The sequence below is a fragment of the Saccopteryx leptura genome, chromosome 2, assembly GCF_036850995.1.
Source record: "Saccopteryx leptura isolate mSacLep1 chromosome 2, mSacLep1_pri_phased_curated, whole genome shotgun sequence".
Lineage (NCBI taxonomy): Eukaryota > Metazoa > Chordata > Mammalia > Chiroptera > Emballonuridae > Saccopteryx > Saccopteryx leptura.
The window spans coordinates 11651436-11673257 of NC_089504.1; the positions used below are offsets into that span (position 1 = coordinate 11651436).

Below are 21822 nucleotides of genomic sequence, written 5' to 3' on the forward strand. Positions count from 1 at the left end.
GTACAGATGATGAAATCTGGACACAGAGAGGTTAGGTAACTTGTCCACAGTCACACAGCTAACAATTAGCAGGACTAGAATTCAAGCCCAGTTATTTTGTTGTGTGAAGTGTTTTAGTGTATATAGAAGAAAATTATGATAACAGCCCTGCTTTTCGAGTCTGTTTGCTGTTGCATATCTAGCTTGTGATAAATCTGTCTATGGATGTAATAAGAGAAATTTGTGACCTGGGCAGTGTCCTCAGTATTTGCTAAGCCAGGAAAGCAGAGGGGGCTCCACAGAAGGGATGAGGGAACTGGGCTTTGGGGCCCGGCACTCCCTAGCTAGAATCCTAGCTCTGTTGTTACTCTAGGACTGGGGAAGGAGTTTCAGTTTTCTAGTCTGTAAAATGGGAATAATAATACCTATTCCATGAGGTTGCTTTGATGATGAAATGAAGTAATATATTTAAAAATACAGTATTTAAAACTCTGTGGTACTTTGTAGATGACCATGGTAAGCATTATTGTAGTATATATGAAGGTAGTAAGGTTAAAACAGTTATTTTAAGGGAAAAGTGGCAGGTACACATGAACATCACTGGGCTAGTTTTAATTGAGGGCCCAGTGTATGCTGCCCACTGTGCTTGGTCTGGGACCGGAGAGAAGTGATCAGGAAGGCTTTACAGATGAGCAGGGCCTTGTAGACAGAGATGACCATGGTGCTCTGCATGGGCCCTCTCCACAGTGACCAGGTGCCCGCCCTGCACCTTCCCTGCTCTGCAGCAGTGCTGAAAGGCGCTGACCCCTCCCCCGTCCACTTCCACTCCTGAGGACACAGTCTCCAGCAGTGGGCTATATACCAGCAGGGTTGGAGGTGTCCATGAGCTCCCCCCTCCACTTGTGGCCCATGGGGCTGTGCTAGGCTGGACTCCAGAATGAGCCCCGGCAGAGCTGGCACAACCAAGCTCTTACAGAGAGACCGTCTGGCACTCCCAAGCCTCCACCTCATGGCTGGCGCTTGGTGACACGCAGGCCCCACCTTGTCTGTTTTCTCCTCCCCCATAATCCTGAGGGTGGGGCCTGGCCCCCACCTCACAGAGAGGGGGATTGATGCTAACAGAGGTAAAGTCTCTAAAGCTATCCTGCTAATAAGTGAGTGAGCCAGGACACCAGCCCTGGGGACTCCTGGCCCTGGGTCCAGGACCAGCCAGGGAAGGACTCAGGCAAGCTCCACATGAATGCAGATGTTCCACCAGTGAGGCCTCTCCTACTACACATCACCGGGCCTTTTCTTAGGTTTACTGGTTATAATGTATCCCACCACTCCCTATCCATCGCCTCCCATAAGTACACTGGCAGCCCCTTGAGGTTAGAGAGTATGTTTGTCATCTCTCTGTCCTGAGACTGAGCATAAAGTTGACACTAATGACTGACTGATGCCTGACTGAACAAATGAGGGACTCTTGGGTGAATGAATGAATGAATGTCCAGTGGATGGATGGTCAGGAATGGAGAAATAGCCCCTTTGCTGAGCTGGGTTGGAAATCTCTGGATTTGTTAATGAGATTCAGTTCTTATTACCTTGTGAGGAGTGGATCTGGCCTGACCCGGGAGGTGCTTACAGCACTTCCCTCCCCTGCCAAGCTTCTGTTTCTGTTTAAAGCACACTGGGAAATTCCAGCGGTGTTTTCGGGGTCCTCTGAACTGTCGGGCTTAGATTTTTAATTTTGCGGAGCAGGAAGGAGCAAATCAGTGACTCCTGGCTCCAAAGAAAAACCACTACGTTTATCAACTGCTTGGCAGCTCAGTGACCTTTGGGTCCTGAGGAAGGGAAGGAAAATGCCACTCATCCCTCTGTGTGTATCCGAGATTTCAGGAGGGAATAACGAGTTTAGAATACTGAATATTTGCCTTTCCTCTTCCTGTCCCTTCCACTTTCCCTCGGATTTCTGTTTCCTCTCCTCCTGGAGGCCACCAGCTCCCGTGCTGCTCTCTGTTATGTGCCCGTGTACTTGCGTGTGCATTTGAGCACGGTGTATATGTGCTGCGTAGTGGAAAGAGCATTGGCATATATATGAAACCCAGATTTCAGATTCTTTTTCTGACAAATGCCAGTTGTACAAATATGGGCAAACTGTTAAACCTCTTTAGCCTCAGTTTTCTCATCTATCAAATGGGTATGATGTTCAGTAGGAAATTCTCTCCTCTGGGAACTTTAGTAGAGCCTGGAATAACCACCAAGCTGCTTAAGGGACTGTTCTCTGGTACTTGCCAGACAAACATCTAGTAATGACTGCTCAGTAATGCTGTTGATGAGTTGGGTAGTACAGAGGTATTGGTGTTTCACTGGGTTCAGTGTTTAGCTCCACCGCCTCTAAGCTGGAGGACTTGAGACAAGTTACTCTACCTGTGTGAGCCTCAGGTGCCTTGTCTCTCCACAGGGGTGTCATGAGCATTGCACTGAGAGGTATACGTGAAGGGTTGGGCCATGGATGGAGCACATCAGCCTGAAGCTCTCATTTTGTGGTGAGAGTCAGTGAGAGGAGGGACACAGAGCATGTCACACCGTCCTGGCCTGCACAGGCACCTGTAGGGTCAGCTGCAACTCCATGCATCACGGAACCAGTCTAGTTAACCTAAGCGGTGACTGCACGAAGCACAGCAATGGTCAGTCAGTAAGGATAACGTTTGGATTGACAGACTACTAAGACAGGGGTCGGGAACCTATGGCTCACAGACAAATCTTTAATAAAAAAAATAATAACATTAAAAATATAAAACATTCTCATTTATTACAATCTATTCATTTCCTACCGCTCATGTTCATGATTGCGGGTGGTTGGAGCCAATCACAGCTGTCCTCCGGGACAACACCAAATTTTTATTGGATAACATGTAATGTACACGGGTTGTTAATATGGCTCTCACGGAATTACATTTTAAAATATGTGGCATTCATGGCTCTCTCAGCCAAAAAGGTTCCCTACCCCTGTATTAAGATATTATTTTGATTTCATTTTAACCATACCTACCTTTCAAAATTGAAAAAAAAAAAGAAAACAAAACTGCCAAGAAGTCAGGCTTAAGAAAGACAAAGTCAGTGTGCTTCTAAGCTGGAGGACTTGTCAAAGGAGCCTGTCAGTGTTCTTCTCTCATAGAGGGATGAACTCTGGACTTCCTCTGAGCCAAAGCAAAGCATGTTGTGGGTGTGACAACCCTCAGGTTCCAGAGGGGGCTGCGTCCTCCAGAAGCAAAGTGTCCTTGCAGGAAGTCGGGCTGCGCCCGGCCCCTTTGCTAGGTGGACTAGGTACCGGTCTCAGAGGTGCTGCCTTCAGGTGCTGGCTTGGCCACAGGAGAGAAGGCTGTTCTCACGGGCCTCAGGGGTGGTCACAGCAGTGGGAGAAGGCCCGCCCGTGGTCAGGGTCAGCACTCTGGACACATGGTGCAAAGTAAATATTTCCGTTTTTTCTTTCTACTTAACCTTCTCAGAAATCTGTGTAAGTACATCATTATAGCCCCATTTTATAGATGAAGAAACTGAGGTTCTACTAGGTTTAAATAGCCTGCCCTGGATCCTGAGTAGGAATTAAACAAGATAAAATCCAAAGTCCAGCCCACCTGATTCATGTTTGCTGCTCTCCCGAGCACAGCCAAGCTGACTGCAGACTGCAAGCGGCTCTCAGAAAGTACCCAAGAATGCGGCTGATTTGCTCCTCACTGGAGAGGGGGCAGGACAGATTAAAGAAGCCATGTGTGTTCTGGAGATGTCTACCTTTGCAAACAAATTTTTAATGGAAATATTCTAGATTGAATCCTTTTTCTCAACAGAAATATTGCTATATTGTTTTTCATAATATAGTTAATACCCAGTGCTTGTTATAGACTAGATGCTATCCTTAGTACTATATTTATATTGTAAACTCATCTAATCACCAAAACAATCTGGTGACGTTTGTATTTCTTACTTTTTGTAAACATTTTACTGAAGTATGAGATTTATGGGGGAAAGTGCACACATCCTAAGTGTGCAGCAAGATGAGGTTTTACAAGGGAGGCACGCCCATGTAACTACCACTAGATCAAGAAACAAAATATTACCAACCCCACCCCCCGGAAGCCCCTCCTGTAGGCATTCTTCTCCAACCCAAGGGTTACCGTTATCCTGGGTGTCCGTCCTCTTTTAATCTTATATGGATGAGGAAACTGAGGCACAGGGAGGTTAAAAGGTTTGCCCAAGGTAGCACAGTTGTAAGTGGCTCCAGGAACGTGCTCATAGTTCCAAGACAGCCAGGGAAAGAACGGTAGGTTGGTGGGAGTTGAACGTAACCTTTGGTCTGAAAATTAGGTGTTTAAATTCTTACAGTGTTGGAACTCTACGCCATTTATTGATATACCTGTCACTTTTCATAGCCCCCACTTCCTGCTCATTCACTGCAATCAGGCACTGTGTCAAAGTCTTTACACAAACTATCTCAACCCTCAACACAGCTGTGTGGTAGGCAGTACCCTATTTTACAGATAAGAAAACAGGGTCAGAAGTAAAGAACTTACTGGAAATCAATGCAGGAGCAGAGGCAAGGCTTGAATCTGGCTCTCTGATTCCAGAACCCATGGTCATCTTAACCACCATGTTAACTTCTATCTCACCTTCTTTGTCAACTGTGAATTAATTCTACACTAATTAATCATGGTAACGTTACATGATTGTTATCATTGCCATCATTATTGTTATTCCCATTGCACTTCCTTAAGCAAACTCCAGTTTGCTTACGCTGGGCTTATGTTGTCCATTTGGGCTTACATTGACATCTGCTGCCCGGCCTGCCTCCCAGCAGAGCGGGTCCAGACACAGTACTTCATTCGTTCTCTAATTAGTGAGTTCCTCGTGCAGGCAGGATGCTGGGCACTGGAGATGCAGGGACTAGTACGACCCGCCCTGCCCACAAGTACGACGGTCCTGGTGAAGGACAACAGAGAGACTGCGTGTCAGCTCATCTACCCCATGGGTGCCACTCACCGACCCACGACCTCCGTAGGAAGCCCAGAGCTCAGTGGAGGGGCCGAGGTGGAGAGGGGCGTAGGGCCAGCTGCTGCCCTCCAGCCTAGCCTCAGCCCCTCAGTCAGAGAGCACCACGTGCTCCTGACCTCTGGACCCCTGGATGACATCACCAGTGCAAGCCCTTGCTCCTCATTTAAGACGTGGTTCCTAGTTTGTCCTTTTGTCACTAGCTGCCCTTCCTGGACAGACAGGATCACCCCTGATCTGGGGGATGGGGGAGGGCTGGTGTGATTTTAACAAATGTAGTTGGTATTTTATATATTAAGGGAGAAACCCATTGTTTCCATATACCAACTGGAGAAAGTAAGGCTCAGTAAAGCCTTCTTAGCTATAGTCAAGTGATTCTCAAATGGACTCCACTTTGTATAGGGAAGGATATCGGATTTCTAGGGGCATTGGACTTTTATGTTTATTCTAGGAGGGCATAAGTAGAAAACAAGTTTAAAAAGAAAATCCTGGGCTAGACTAAGACAGGAAGGAGGCAGGCCTGGGGCCAAGCACAGCTGCCAGTCAGAATGCACACTGGGTGACGGCCTAGGGGAAAAGACCTCATCTCATAACATTCATTCACCGTGCTTCGTGCATTATTATTCTTTATAATCCATTGTAGATTTTATTCTGTGTTCTGGACATAGTACTAATGTGTTGATCAACTTCATTGGGGTATAATTTATGTACAACAAACCACCCATTTAAAGTGTATGATTCACTGAATTTTGACAGTTTTCTATGTTCGTGAAATGACCACTGCCACAGTAATGATGTAGAATATCCCCATTTCCCTCAAAAAATTATTCCTTTTTGTTTAGCAGATACTTATCTTAAGCTGCTCATGTGCCAGACACCACTGTAAGCACCTTAAAAAGATTAACCCATATAATCTTCGCAACAAGTCTTTGAGGTAGGCACTGTTATCATCCCCAGTTTAGAGAAGAGGAAACTGAGGCACAGAGAGATTGGAATATCCAGATGTACACAGCTGGTAAGTGGTGGGGCTGGATTAGAACTCAGACCAGCTGCTGGACTCTGTGCTCTTTGCCTAGGCTCTACTGGCTGTCATTCATTTGTTCATTCAAGAGTTGCCTTAGTTGGGGTAGGAGCTAAGAATAGAGATCCGTCTTGTGACCCCAAGAAGCCCATAGATGAGGGGAAGAATTGAATACCTGTATAAATAATTCTAGATTGACTTCTTATTCTGGTCATGGGAATAATCACGTGGAACCCAGGGAAAGGCAGACTTACTGCTATCTCGAGCCCTCTGGAGTGAGGTTAGTCAGGCTCGGCTGGATTCTCGGGAACCTAGGAGAAGGGACAGACAGGAAAGAGCACCACTGTTGGTCGAATGGCCACTACAGATGACCTGGGAATCATACAGACTCCTTTGCACACACTCACTTATCTGATCCTCACAGCTCTACAAGGGGGCACTGTCATGATCCCCATGTTAAGGGTGAAAACCTCAGGTATTTAGGAGGTTGAGCGAATTGCCCCAGGCAACCCACGAGGTCGGGGGCAACCCAAGGTGACACTTACTCCTCTCAGCTGCCCCAGCCACCTCTCATACTGTGATTTTCCCCCTTCCCTGTCCTGAAAGGCAGGGGTCAGGCTCAGTCTGTCTGCGACAAAGCACAAAGGGAAAGACGTTTTTGATTAACAATATTTATGGGATGATGCCATTTTTGTGTATTTCTCTGTGCAAGAAATGCCATTTGGAAAGCCACTTTGCATGTGAGTATTCCTTTTTTCTTTCTGAGAAAAAGCCTATAGAGTCTGATGAGGGGAGGGTTTGCAGCTGGCAGGAGCTTTGGCATATGTTGTAACTAAAATGAGAGGGAGTGTGTTGGTGGGACACACTACCGGAGCGCCATCTCGGTGTGCTGCGGTACTCGAAGTGTTTTAATTGGGTAGGGTTTTTGGAGGACTATTTTGACATCTGCTCGCGTCTTTGCTGATTTTTCTTCACTTAGAGTAGGAAACACAAGCTGTGGGAAAAATGACTTTAAAATAATTGGAAGTAAAGCTATCTTTCTTAAAGTCGAATTTGAGAGGGACACTTCTTAAGAAGTAGAAAGTAAATTTCATTTCCAGGAATCCATCCTAAAGTCCAAGGCTCTGTGTCTACAGATTTCACCACAATATTACATGTAATAATTTCTTAACAACTGGATATAACAGCCAAAAAGGAGACTTGGATGAATTTGTTTCCATGAAATGAAACACTTTGTAACAATTAGTAATGATCTTAACAAGGTTTTTGTTTGTTTGTTTTTTGTTTTCCAAATGAGAAGAGGGGAGATAGAGAGAGAGAGATTGCCACATGCACCCTGACCAGGATCCTCTGGCAATCCCTGTCTGGGGCCAATGCTCCGCCCATCTGGGGCTATGCTCACAACTGAGCTATTTTTAGTGCCCGAGACAAAGGCTCCATGCCCAGGGCTGATGCACTCGAACCAGTAAAGCCATGGCTGCAGGAGAAGAAGAGAAAGAGAGAGAGAGAGAGACAAAGGGGAGAGGGAGGAGTGGAAAAGCAGATGGTTGCTTCTCCTGTGTGCCCTGACTGGGAATCAAACCCAGGACATCCACACACCGGGCCGAAACTCTACCACTGAGCCACCCAGCCAGGACCTATAAAGGTTTTAATGAAGTGGAGCGTTGCTTATGTGGTAATAAATGAGAGAATCAGAATGAAACATAGGAATTGTCTCAACTGTGTTTTTTAAAAGTAGTATTTGGGGTAGAGGAATGTGGAAACTCACAAATGTTATCTCCAAATGGAGAAATGAGGGTAACCATAATTTTCTTCTTTGAACTTTTGTGTTTTTCCTTTTTTTTTTTTTTACAGTAAGCATATATAATTTTTAAAAATTTATTGTGTTGACATGGTTTCCAGTGTCCCACTCAATATAACACCCTCTACACATTGCATCATGCCCCATGCCCCACACAAAGTCTCTTTCTACCCGCAGTTTTCCTCCTTTGCCCCCATTCCCCTACCTCCATCCCCCCTTTTTCTCTGACTGTTGCTACCTTGTTATCTATATAGATGTGTTTTATAATATATATTTATATATATATTTATATATATTTATATATATAAAATTTTGGCTAAAATATAATTTTTATGATATAAAAGGCAAGAGAAAGCAGGTCGTGAGTGTGCGTGCCCTGCCTAGGTACCTGCTGTAAACTCTGAGCATTGGTTGGGACAATCTTTAGAAAGAGTCTGGTTTTTGAGTCACACTGAGTTCAAAGGTCTACTCTGCCACTCCCTAGCTACGTGATTTGGGCAGTTTATTTGACCCCTCTGGGCCCCATTTCCTCATCATTGTGATGGAGGATAGTATCTGCCTTATAACACACAGGATTCAATAACCTGGCACCCAGTAAGGGTCCACCTTCCTTCTGCATCAGCAACTCCCTCTCCCACCCCCAGTTTGAGTAGTTTTTTTGTTTTGTTTTTTGTTTTGCCTTTTTCATTCACCTTGTTTCCGTGACCCTTTCAGGGAGAAGGCACCCTCCAGCTGACGGGGCCTCCGGTTCTTTCCTTGGGAAGGAACACTGAGCTTCTGGAAGGTCCTTGAGTCCATGCCAGCCCCTTTGGAAGAGGTCTTGCCCAACGAGAGGACAGCATTGTCCTGTAAGAGGAAACTGCCGACCAGCTCTTGCCTGGAGGCTGGTGCCTGGGCATTTAAGTTACTAAGGCGACCCTGGCCTGCTCAGTCATAAAAAAGGGCCAGGTTTTTTCCTCTTCTTCAGCCTGCCACCATTGTGGGAAAAGTAAACACTCCACTCAGCTTAACCAGCAAGTCCTCCAGTCAGGAGTGGGAAGAAATCAAAAGCCTGTCGTAGCCCATCCGTGGAGAGCCCCCCAGGGCCTGGCTGTGCTGCCGGCCCGCTGGGAATGCAGAGATAGCGCCAGGGCTGGTCTGCAAACAGCATCCCATGTGCTGAGAGCCTTTCTGCTTCTGCAGCCTCTCCAGTTCCTGGCCCCATGCCCCCTGTGTCTGGAGCTCTTTGGAAGGTCAGAAGATATATGTATGTATGTGTGTGTGTGTGTGTGTGTGTGTGTGTGTGTGTGTGTGTGTGTATGTATGTATATATGTGAGCAGCCGTCAGCTCAGTCCTTGAGGTCTCCCCAGTTGAGCTCAGCCCCTTGTGGCTCCTTTTCTGGTCCTATTTCTAGTGCTGGAGTCTTGAAGTGAGAACCCAGCAATTACCAACAAGGGCCAGAGGACTTTTGCCCTTAGGCACTTCCTCTACAGCTTTTAGACTAGTCTAGGCTGATGCCTGTACTATAAAAAAAAATAATAATAGCTACTATTTAGAAGTCCTACTGTGCCCAGCAGCCCCAGGGGGGAAGTAGAGTAAGGAGAACAAACGGTCACAGTTTCTGTTTTTACAGAGGAAGTGGTCACAGAGTAGCCACATAACCTTAGGGAGCCACTTCTCCTCTCTGAGCCTCAGTTTCTCAGCTCTGCAGTGGGAATGGCGATACCTCACCTGCAGCTACATCGCTGAAAATGAAAGATCTTTGTGCAAGTGCTGCAGGAGCTCTGAAGTGTGATACTAATGAGAAAGGTTGTCGCCGAGGCTGCTTTTGTAACTTTCCACTAACACACTGCTAGCTATTTATCCTGATAGACTGCAGGGGAGGCAACGAGGAGCCCTGGACATTTCATCAGGAGTCAGTGTTCTCATCTGTGAAATGGGTTTGTGCTTTGTGAAAACGTGCTGATGTGTAATTTCATCAATGTTATTTGCTGATAGCATTTCACCCTGTGAGTAGTTGCAGTCAGTTAACATGAGTGTTGGTGTTTGGAGGGAGAATGAACTTCTAAGTAGGTATTATTTTTCCCCCTCTGTGGGTCTCAGGCCATAGTAAGCACTTAGTAAAAGTTTATGAATTGATTGATAGGTTTGTGGCCTAGGCCCCCACAGCCTGGAGAACTCAATAGCAAAAGTTGAAGGCTCCTGGTCTTGTTAAGTAGAAGGGTTCCAGGATTCTGCCCTCTGGGGGTGTTATTTCAACCCTAGGAAGCTTCTGACCAGCATGGCTCCACCCTCCTGCTGGGAGGAATCTGGAAATGTTTACTTAGGTACCAAGTTCTGTCCTGGAGGCTGGGGTTTAAAACAACAAACGTAGACCAATATTAATGAGCACTTACCAAGTAAATCATTTTGTTGGGTGCTGCTTATTATGCAGTGGTGAGCCAAACAGATGAGCCCCTGGAGGAGCCCACCCCCCAGCAGGCAGAGGGGTTCCAGGGCTCAGTGACAAGGGCTGTGCAGAGCTCAGCCTCACTGCGCATGTCTGATGAGGAGGAGGCCGATGGGGCTATGGGGACAGCGGTGCTGTTACCTCTGCCCCTTACCTCACCTCTCTGCACCTTATTATCCTTATGTTACATAAAATGAGGGTAATAACATGCGCTTTGCAGGATTTGTTAAGAAATAAATGAGATAAGGTAAGTAAAGCATAAAACAAGCACCAGCAGGCTTCTAGGACATTGTTCTCACTTTCCATTTCCAGGGCACTCGCAGACTTAGGTATAAGCAGCCATCAGGATGTCTGGCTCTGTCACTAGCCTACACAGTGTTCACAGGTGAATTAGGATAAGGCGTCTCCTCCCTCCTATCACTATCGTTTTCGACTAATGTCACTTGGAGATGGGTTGGCAGATGTCAACCTCAGCTTGGCTGGCCAGGCCCCCTTGGGCTATGCACACTTACATAGTCACGTGTAGTAGCTCAGAGTCAGGCTAATAATGAGTATGACTCCTTACATACAAGGCAACCATAGGTCCCATTTTATGCCTTCACCCTGGCATACTATGCCCTCTTTTACATCCTGAAGTGTCCTAATTTAGAGAACAAATTACAAGGTCTTTCTGTTTAACCAGGAAAAAAGAAAGACAATACTTTTGAAGTTATAGACATAAAGAAGTGATCTTAGATAAGTGATGGAGAAAGAGGATAGGCTGAGATTGGGCAGGGGAGCAGGCAGGAGGAGGACGGGGCTGGGCTCCAGCGGGCGGTCTATAGCAGGATTAAAAGCAGAAACTCGGGCAAGAAGATAGGCTGAGATTGGGCATGGGAGCAGGCAGGAGGAGGACGGGGCTGGGCTCCAGCGGGCGGTCTGTAGCAGATTAAAAGCAGGAACTCGGGCAACACAGTCTGTCTTTCTACAGGCTGCTGAGAGTTGCTCCCAGATGGTGGGCTCTTCTTTTCCCCATATCGTACCTGCATCCCTTCCCCCCTCAGCAAACTGAACACCTAGTAGACACAGGTCTCCCTTTCCCTGAACCTGTGGAATCAGGTTTATGGCCGCAGCCTCTGAGCTGTGATTCACTAGCTGGATTTCTATGGAAAATGGAACTGAATTGAAAGTGTGGCCTTCCTACCTAATGTTTAAGGGAAATGTTAACGTGTTAACGCTAGGCCATATACCATATATCATACCCAAGAAGAACGAGAGCTGAAAAAGAAATGGGCAAGTAGCCTTCTGTAAATGAGAAGGGTCAGATTGGTTGTGGATGTCATTGCAACCTAGCTGTACAGCAGAGTACCTGGACCAGAGATTTGGATCTCAGCTTCTATTTGAAAAAATGGAAAATGTAGCCTGACCTTTGGTGACGCGGTGGATAGAGCGTCGGCCGGAATACTGAGGTCACCAGTTCAAAACCCTGGGCTTGCCCAATCAAGGTACATATGACAAGTAACAAGCAAGCAATTAATAAGTAAAGTCAAGCAACTATGAGTTGATGCTTCTCGCTCTTTCAACCCCTCTTCTCTCTATAAAATCAATAAAATATTTTTTTAAAATAGAAAATATAGGGAAAAAATGACATTGGTGTGTAAAGATCTCTCTTTCTAGTACGTGATCTGGGGCATGTTAACTTAGTCTTTGTGAAACCCTTTCCATTCCTGCAGCTTGGCGGTGACCATAGAAGCTCGCAGTTGTTGTGATAGTTGTATCCTTACAAACGTGAGCCACCTAGCCATTGGGCCTGCCTCAGACTGAGCCTTTGTCAGATGTCACTTTTTTTCCTTATTTCCCTTCCACAGAGAAAGCGGGGGGAAAGATGTGAGTCCTTGTGGTGCTTCAATGATTTTGTTTTGAATTTTTTTTTTATTTGCAGAAAGTCAGAAACATGGCCCTGGATGATGTCGTGATCCTTAACGTAGACACCAACACCCTGGAAACTCCATTTGACGACCTCCAAAGCCTCCCGAATGACGTGGTGGGTAATGAGCCCTTGGGGTTCTGACTCCTGTGGGTGGCCGTGAATGTGACATACCCCTATGGGGAAGGGGACGCAGGGGATACCTGTGGCTTTCGTGTGGCCTAAGGATTGCACTTTGTTCCTCTGTCCCGCCTGGAACCTTTCCTCAGGAAAGGGAGTGGGGAGGCAGTTTGCTTTTATAGTCCTGTTTTGCTCTCATAACTTTCATCTGAAAGGCCGTGCAGTGGTCGCAGGGCCTGGACAGCCCCCTTCCTGTGGGAGCCCGGGGTCTTGCCGTCCCTCTCCAGCACACTGCCATGTCCCTCGAGGTGGCGGGGCTGCTTTCAGTCCGAGCAGCTCGGGGCACTTCAAGCCCATTTTCTTCCTGGGCATCATCAAACACGCCATTTCCCACGTCGCAGGTGTCTGCTGGCAGTGCTCCCTGCATGGCTCCCTGTCCCCAGATCCTCTCTGTCCTGGGGTCTGGACAGAACGTGGGCTCTCGGAAGCAAAGAGCACTGGCTGCCACATTGGCCAGGCTTACACCTGCCCTCACAGTTGTCTCACGTTGCTACTCGAGCTGCCCTGTGGCTGGCGGTTTGAGGTAGACCCAGTGTCTCCCATTGTCCTAACCCATGAGGAGTATTGGGGTTCACTGGGAGGCACAGTTTTGGTGTGTCTGGACTGACCCCCCGAAGAAGATCTGCAGAGTCACTCTGGCTTCCAGAGTGGCCGGGTGCGGTGCGGAGACGGGGCTGGATCTGCGTCCTGGGTGTGTTGTGGCCGTGGGCACTGCTGCTCCATTACTGCCGGCGTCCCGGGGCGCCGGGGCTCAACCCTCCGGGAGAGATCGGTAGACACCGATGAAGGGCGTGCAGTGAGGGTTCATACCCTTCTACTCTACCTCACGGTGAGATGTGGCGAGAGTCGCTTGTGTTCTGTCACGATGTCCCATTATAGTGTAATTAAACAGTGGCTACTATTCACTGACTTCCCACATCCTCGGGTTGTACTAAGTGCTTGCCATTGACCTCATGTCTCCTCTTCACACCACTCTAAGGAAGGTCTTTCTCTTACTCCCACTTTCCTCACAGAGCTAGAAAGAGGAGGAACCAGGAAGTCACTCCACAGAGCCACCACTCCTGCCTCTCTAGGTACCTTCTGTGTTCAGGACCACATTAGTTAGCACCATAGCCCCCTGGAGCAGGTGTTCTCTCCTTTCACAGGGAGCAGAGGACCTCAGAGCCATGTGTCTAGGCACAGCCACACGTCTGGCCGGGGCAGAGCTGGGCTGGGAACCCCCGAACCCCAGTCTGGACAACACCAAAGCCTATGCCTTTCCATCAAAAGTAGGAAAAATAAAAGTGCCAGACACTGTGAGGTTTACTTTTCATCAGGCAGAGCAGGGTGCATGGTTGTTATCTTAGGACCTCCTGGCCATCGTTTGAGTTCTTTTTTATTATTATTAATTTTAATGGGGTGACATTAATAAATCAGGGTACATATATTCCAGAGAAAACATGTCCAGGTTATTTTGACATTTAATTATGTTGAATACCTATCACCCAAAGTCAAATTGTCTTCCATCACCTTCTATCTAGTTTTCTTTGTGCCCTCCCCTCCCCCCTCTCCCTGAGGCGTATCAGGTACAAGGAATGGCCGGCCGGGATCAGCCCAGGATGAGTGTGGTGGCTCAGAACCCGTAGAGTAGATTGACTGGTCCCCTCTGCAGGGCTCTGACCCTGTGCTGGGCATTGAGTACCAAAAGTGAAGCATGGCCCTGGCCAGTTGGCTCAGCGGTAGAGCGTCGGCCTGGCGTGCGGGGGACTCGGGTTCGATTCCCGGCCAGGGCACATAGGAGAAGCGCCCATTTGCTTCTCCACCCCCCCTCCTTCCTCTCTGTCTCTCTCTTCCCTTCCCGCAGCCAAGGCTCCATTGGAGCAAAGATGGCCCCGGCGCTGGGGATGGCTCCTTGGCCTCTGCCCCAGGCACTAGAGTGGCTCTGGTCGCGGCAGAGCGACGCCCCGGAGGGGCAGAGCATCGCCCCCTGGTGGGCAGAGCATCGCCCCTGGTGGGCAGAGCGTCGCCCCTGGTGGGCGTGCCGGGTGGATCCCGGTCGGGCACATGCGGGAGTCTGACTGTCTCTCCCCATTTCCAGCTTCAGAAAAATACAAAAAAAAAAAAAGAGTGAAGCAGACCTGATCCTCCCCTTCAAGGAGCATATTCCAGTAGAGGAAACAGACATGTAACATACATATAAATCATAGTATACCAAAGTAGGGGCTCTGAAGGAAGTAGGAATCAGGTACAGAAGAGCCCAGGGGTGACAAAATTTGAGTAAAATTTGAGTGAGCATAATGGAGGCTTCCCAAAGATGGTTTATTCTGAGATGTCTTTAAAATTGTTTTAATTGATTTTAAGAGAAGAAGGGAGAGGGAGAGAGACAGACATCGATTTGTTGTTCCATTTATTTATGCATTTATTGGTTGACTCCTATATGTACCCTGATTGGGGATCGAACCTGCAGGGCCCCAAGATGCCTTTTTTTTTTTTGTATTTTTCTGAAGTTGGAAACGAGGAGGCAGTCAGACAGACTCCCGCATGCGCCCGACCAGGATCCACCCGGCACGTCCACCAGGGGTGATGCTCTGCCCATCTGGGGTGCTGTTCTGTTGCAACCAGAGCCATTCCAGTGCCTGAGGCAGAGGCCATAGAGCCATCCTCAGCGCCTGGGTCAACTTTGCTCCAATGGAGCGTTGGCTGGCTGGGAATCGAACCCTGGACTCCTGCATGCCAGGCCAACGCTCTACCACTGAGCCAACCGGCCAGGGCCTCCAAGATGCCTTTTAAATCACCAGGGAAGTGGTCTCAAAGAACCAAAGTAACTTGAGCGTGTATTTTCCCTGTCTGAACCTCAGTTTCCCATCTTGAAAGGAGTCCCAGGCCTATTAGTAGGATTGCTAAGGCAACTAAATGGACAGCAGTGTTCATCAAATGCTTGACACAGTACTCACACATTGTCTGTGTTCAGTAAATACTACCTGCATTTGTTTTTAATAAGATTGTTGCTGATAATTACAGCCAGGGTTAGAGGACAATTAGTTCCCTAACAGTCCTCAGCCTGAGCATCGAGGACCTCCTCGTTTTCAAGCTGGTTTGTGGTGAGGCTGGGGACAGCAGAGGTTTCCAGCGTGGGGCTCCAGACTCATTAGATACGCCAGACGCAGTACTGGGGAGGGAATACGGCCCATCGGGTGTTTATTCTTTTTCAGTACAATTCACATTCGTTCTCTAAGGCTATGTGAGCTATCAAACCCTTGAGACAAGTGATCATATTCTGCCATCTTTGTGTCCCCTGCATCTCGTGCAGGACCAGGTATTTTTAGGATATCAGCATGTCCACAGCTGACCTTACAGTCGTCTCTTTCTGCAAAGCTACTTACTGACTGCATCTGACAGATTCTGCTGCTTAGACATTTCTCAGAGCTTCTCCTCCATCCCTCCCGAACGCCACCTGACCCAAGCTCTTATGTCTCTCCTGCTCTATTACCAGCAGCCTCCAAACTGGTTCTCCAGCCCTCGTCCCTCGTGTACCAGTTACCTTTTTGAAACATAAATTTAGCCTGACCAGGTGGTGGTGCAGTGGATAGAGCATCGGACTGGGACGCAGAGAACCCAGGTTTGAATTCCTGAGGTTGCCAGCTTGAGCATGGGCTCTTCTGGCTTGAGCACAGGCTCACCAGCTTGAGTGTGGGGTCGCTGATTTGAGTTCAAGGTCGCTGGCTTGAGCAAGAGGTCACTCACACTCTGCTGGAACCCCCTGGTTAAGGCACATATGAGAAAGCAATCAATGAACAACTAAGGTGCCACAACGAAGACTTGATGCTTCTCATCTCTCTCCCTTCCTGTCTGTCTCTGTCCCTCTTTTCTGTCTCTGTAAAAAACAACATGTAAATTTGAGTATATTTCCTTACCTTAGTTACATTTATTTGTATTTAGTTTTTTTATTTTTATATTTATATTTAGTTATAGTTAAACAAATATAACTATACTTAAAACCATTTCATCAATGAATATAATTTTTTTTTCTAATTTCTAAAGACAAAAAATTCTTTCATAACTTCCCAGTACTCTTAGATTAAAGGCAAGATCCTTTTGTTGGCTTTGGGTTCAGAGAGACCTGTATTTAGACCCTGGGTTCTTTACTTAGTAGCCATGTGATCTTGAGCAAAATTGCTTCAGCCTTCTGAGCTTCATTTTTTTATAAGGTTGTTGTGAGATTTAAATGTAAAGTATAGATGCAAAACATGTTCAATGAGTTTTATATATTATAGTTAATATTAATGAATTATGGATGTAAATGATGACCAGGGTGGCCTCGAGGTCCTCCTTCATGATACAATCCACCTGTCTTTTTTCCATAGCTTTAGCTCTCTCTCCTCACTGCTTCAAACCCTGCATTATAGGTGTTTGGAACTGTTAGTATTTCTCTCAAGCTTACATGTTGTTTCATAACTTAATACTTTGCATACAGAGTTCTTTTTGTTCCAAATGTCCCACCCCCATCTGTCAATCTCTTACACATTCTTCAAGACTTAACGCTAAACGTTAGGCTATAAAAAACCTTCCCTGACCTCTCCAAGTAGATCTGACCACATCTTTCTCTGTGTCCCCACAGCTCCTTATACCGCTTGTATAATTATACTTATCATCCCGCAGGATAATTTATTATACATTTCTGGCTTTCCCTTTTAATTGTGAGTTCTTCAAGGGCAGGAATCAAGTTTTATTCATTCCTGTTTCCCAGGGATCTAGCAGCCACTGAATAGATAGATGGAAGGATGGAGGGGACATATGGATTGGGTTATTTTGGTAGATGAAATCTTGCAAAACATGGCATTCATGCTGAAAGTTTTATTAAAAGAGGCCTTTGTTCTGCTTCTAGCCATGATGGAATAATTGGAACTAGATTTCTGCCCCTGTCATTAACAACTAAAACTCAGGACAAATATGAAAACAACTATTTTCACATACTGGACAGCAAGCGGTATGGGAGTATGATCCCTGAGAGAAAGGGAGCAAGTAAGGTGAGGCCTATGATTCCCTGGGTTTCTGCCTTGAGGTGGTTTCTGGACCCTGGGCTTGGAGCGGGATCCCCAGCCAAGCACAGCAGTCTTGCTGAGTTGAGGGGTCAGAGATCTGAGTTTGAGGAAGAGGTGGTTTCAATTTGTAGGTCAGATTATCAGACAGAAAGGAGCTACTCAGCCAGAGAACTCCAGAAATCTGAATGGGGTCCTCCTCTTGACTAATCTGCTAAAAACTGACCCGCTCACCACACAGACTGGGAGTCACTGAAGCTCTGATCAGCCAGAATAGAAGATCTTGATCACTCAGGACAATCGTCAGAGACCCCAGGAGACCAGGCCTTGGTGGTAGTTTAAATTGGCCATGAGTAAAGATTACTTGAGCCCTGCCCTAACAAAGCTTACACTCAAACCTTGAGCATAAGAGAGGGCTTTCATGATGCTGGGATTGTGCTGATAATTTTATCTTAATGCCAGTTAAGTGGGCAAGAATTCCTCAAGCTGAACACCAATGATATTTGTACTTTCATGTATGTATGTTAAACTTAAATAAAAAGTTTTAAACAGAACTATTTTCTATAAAAAGAAAAGCCTTAAAAGAATCAACCTAATATACAAGAAATTCAACCTCCTGTCAAAATAAACTTCAACCCTCTGTAAAAGAGGACAACAAAATCTAACAGTCAACAGCATAACATTCACAGTAACTAGCATCCTGTCAAAAAAGTAGATGTTGAGAATCAGGAACATGTAACCCATAACCAAGAGGAAAATTAGTTAATAGAAACAAACTCAGAAATGACAGACATGATGGAATTTGCAGATAAACCTTAAGACAGATATTATAAAGACTATAAATATACTCATGAATTTAAATGAAGACCTGAATTTAATGAGGAGAGAAACAGAGATATAAAAAGAATGAGAGGGATCATATAGAGCTAAAAAATGTAATACCTGGATTGAAAGTTTCACTTATAGGATTCAAAGGATATCAGACAGCCCATCTTAGAAGGTGAATGAACTTGAAGACATACCAGTAAAAACTATCCAGTATGAAGGAGAGAAAGGAAAGAGACTGGTAAAGGTTAACTGACTGGCCCTGGCCAGGTAGCTCAGTTGGTTAAAAGCGTTGTCCCAAGACAACAAGGTTACAGGTTCCATCCCTGGTCAGGGCACACACGAGAAGCAACCAAAAAATGCATGACTGAGTAGAACATCAAATGCTTCCTTTCCCCCTCCCCTTTCTCTCCCTTCTCTCTGTCTTTTTAAAGGTCAATAAAAATTAAGCCCTAGCCAAATAGCTCGGTTGGAGCATCGTCCTGGAGCACAGAGCTTGCTGGTTCTATTCCCTAGTCAGGGCACATACAGGAGCAGCTCAATGTTCCTGCCTCTCTCTCTTTTTCTCTCCCTGCCTCTCTCCAAAAAATCCTATAAAAATAAAAATAAAGGTTAACAGATTCTTCAGGTCTCATAGCATAACATCAGGAGGACTAATATACATGTAATTTGAGTCCTAGAAATAAAGGAAGGTGGGGAAAGGCAGAACAATATATTTAAAGAGATTGTAGCCAATCTTTTTTCAATTGTGATGAAAACAACATAGAGTTCCAACCCGCACTATAGACCCAAACAAAACCACACAAAGGGTAGATTATATAATTACTCAATACCAGCGATAAAAACAAAAACTTAAAATTAACTAGAGAAAAAAAAAAGACTCATATAAATGAAAGCAGTAATGGCAGAAGACTTCTTGCAAGAAACTACACAGCCAGGCTCACCAGCTTGAGCCCAAGGTCGCTGGTTTGAGCAAGGGGTCACTCGGTCTGCTGTAGCCCCCCAGTCAAGGCACATATGAGAAATCAATCAGTGAACAACTAAGGGGCCACAATGAAGAATTGATGTTTTTCATCTCTTTCCCTTCCTATTTGTCTGTTCCTATCTGTCCCTCTCTCTGACTCTCTCTGTCTCTGGCACCAAAACAAAAAACAAAAAAACAAAACAAAAAAAAAACTACATAGCCAGAAGGTAATGAATTGAGATTTTAGAGCAATATGGGAAATTTTGTCAAACTTGAATTGTATATCCAGGGAAAATACTTTTCACAAATGAAGACACAATTAAACTTTTTCAGAAAAACAAAATGAGAAAAATCATTGTCAGCAGACTTGCACTGCAGGAAATGCTAAAGGAAGTACTTCAGGTGGTAGAAAAATGATGCCATAGAAAAACTTAAAGAGTACCAGAAATAGTAAATATGAGGGTGAATGTAAAACTTCTTTTCCTTTCTTTTCTACAAAAGGACTTGAGTATCTAAAGTAGAAATTACCGATGTACTGTGTGTAATAACATAGCTAGAGGTAAAGTACATGACTACAGTAACACAGGGGGCAGGGCAGGGTGGAAAATGGGGGGTATGCTGTTTTAGGGTTCTTACATTATATGTAAGCTGGTGTAATATTATTTGAAAGCAGACTATTAAGTTAAGGATGTGTATTGTAAACTTTAGAGGAGCCACTAAGGGAAAAGAAAATAAGGTAGAGCTATCTAGTTAATAAGCTAATATTAAATTTTGGGGGAAAAAGGATAAAGGAAGCAAACACAAATAGAAAAATTAACGGGATGATAGATTTACCCAACTATATTGATTATTACATTAAACATGCATCATCTAAACACTCCAGTTAAAGGAGATTAATAAATTATATTTAAAAATAAGACCCAATTATTTGCTCTCTACATGAATTCTACCTTAAATACAAAAAGTCAGATAAATGAAAAGTGAAAGCATGAAAAAGATACCATGCAAACACAAATCAAAAGATAGTAGATAGATAATAAGAGGAAAATCTTCCTTATGGAAAAATTCCAAATAATATCTGTAGATATTCTCCTCTCTAGGAGAAGGATCTTAGTATCCCCACCCCCAACATACGCCATCTTCATTGTGGGCTAGACTTAGTGCTCAGTTCCAAAAAAATAGTGTATGTAAAGGGAAAAAAGAGTAACTTTAGTGGACAAATGGCAGAAACTACCTTAATCAAGTGATCAGGTTTAACATCAGAGTGATGTCATGTGAATATCATGTAACCCTGATACGATGTAATGAGAAGGATCTGTCATCTCTAGTGTTTTTACCAAAATCCCAATCAAATCATGGCAGAAACTTCAGATGAGCCCAAATTTAGGAGCATTCTATAAAATACCTGACTAGTACAGTACAATATACAGATGATATAGTATAGAATTGTACACTTGAAACCTATATAATTTTATTGACTAATGTCACCCCAATATACTCAGTAAAATTCTAAGAAGAAAAAAAAGTTTATAGTATACACCTAAAACTAATATTAAATAGCCTTTTAAAAGATTTTATTTATTGATTTTAGAGAGAGAGGAGAGAGAGGGATGGGAAGTGAGAAGTAGCAACTCATAGTTGCTTCACTTTATTTGTTCATTGGTTGCTTATCGTATGTGCCTTGACCAATCAAGCTCAGGGTTTCGAACTGGCAACCTCAGCATTCTAGGTTGATGCTTTATTCACTGTGCCACCATAGGTAAGGCCTTGAATGTAAACTGTAATTGAAAAATAAAAATTTGGGGGGAGGAAAGATAGAGACAGGAAGGGAGAGAGATGAGAAGCATCAGCTCATAGTTGTGTCACTTTAGTTGTTCATTGATTGCTTCTCACACATGCCTTAAACAGGAGGCTCAAGCCACACCAGTGACCCATTGATCAAGTCAGCAACCTTGGGTTTCAAGCCAGTGACCTTTGGGCTCAAGCCAGCGACCATGGGATTATGTCAATGATCCCACACTCAAGCCTTCAACCCCAGACTCAAGCTGGAGACCTTGGGGTTTCAAACCTCGAATCTCAGTATCCTAGGTCTACACTTTATCCACTGCACCACCACCAGTCAGGCAAAAAATAAGCATTATAGGATGTTTTTAGAAAGGAAAGAGAAAAGGAAATACAGAGAAAAATTTATGGCTATAAATTTTTTTTTAAGTGAGAGGCAGGGAGGCAGAGACAGACTCCCACATGCACCCTGACCAGGATCCCCCTAGCAATTCCCTACCCCCCTGGTTGGCAAACTGTGGCTTGCAAGCCATATGCGGCTCTTTGGCCCCTTGAGTGTGGCTCTTCCACAAAATATCATGTGCAGGCGCTACCTCGATGAGGAATATACCTACCTATATAGTTTAAGTTTTAAAAATGTGGCTCTCAAAAGAAATTTCAATTGTTGTACTGTTGATATTTGGCTTTGTTGACTAATGAGTTTGCGAACCTCTGCCCTACCCAGTGATGCTCTGCCTGGCTGGGTGACAGTTCCATTTTTCAGCAACCAAGCTATTTTTAGCACCTGAGGCTGAGGCCATGGAGCCATCCTCAGCACCTGGGGCCAACTTTGCTTGAACTATTTGAGCTATGGCTATGGGAGGAGAAGAGCAAGAGTGCGGAAGGGGTG

At 45.3% G+C, this 21822-nt stretch overlaps 1 protein-coding gene across 8 annotated transcripts in view; it reads left to right on the forward strand.

Annotated features, from left to right (window-relative positions):
• Window positions 1-21822, forward strand: part of DENND1A (DENN domain containing 1A) — a 486566-nt gene that overhangs the window by 289445 nt on the left and 175299 nt on the right. For all 8 annotated transcript variants that reach the window (XM_066367202.1, XM_066367200.1, XM_066367201.1 and 5 more), the window contains one exon: window positions 12180-12281. In XM_066367202.1, the coding sequence (XP_066223299.1) occupies window positions 12180-12281 (102 nt within the window). The remainder of the gene's footprint in view (window positions 1-12179; window positions 12282-21822) is intronic.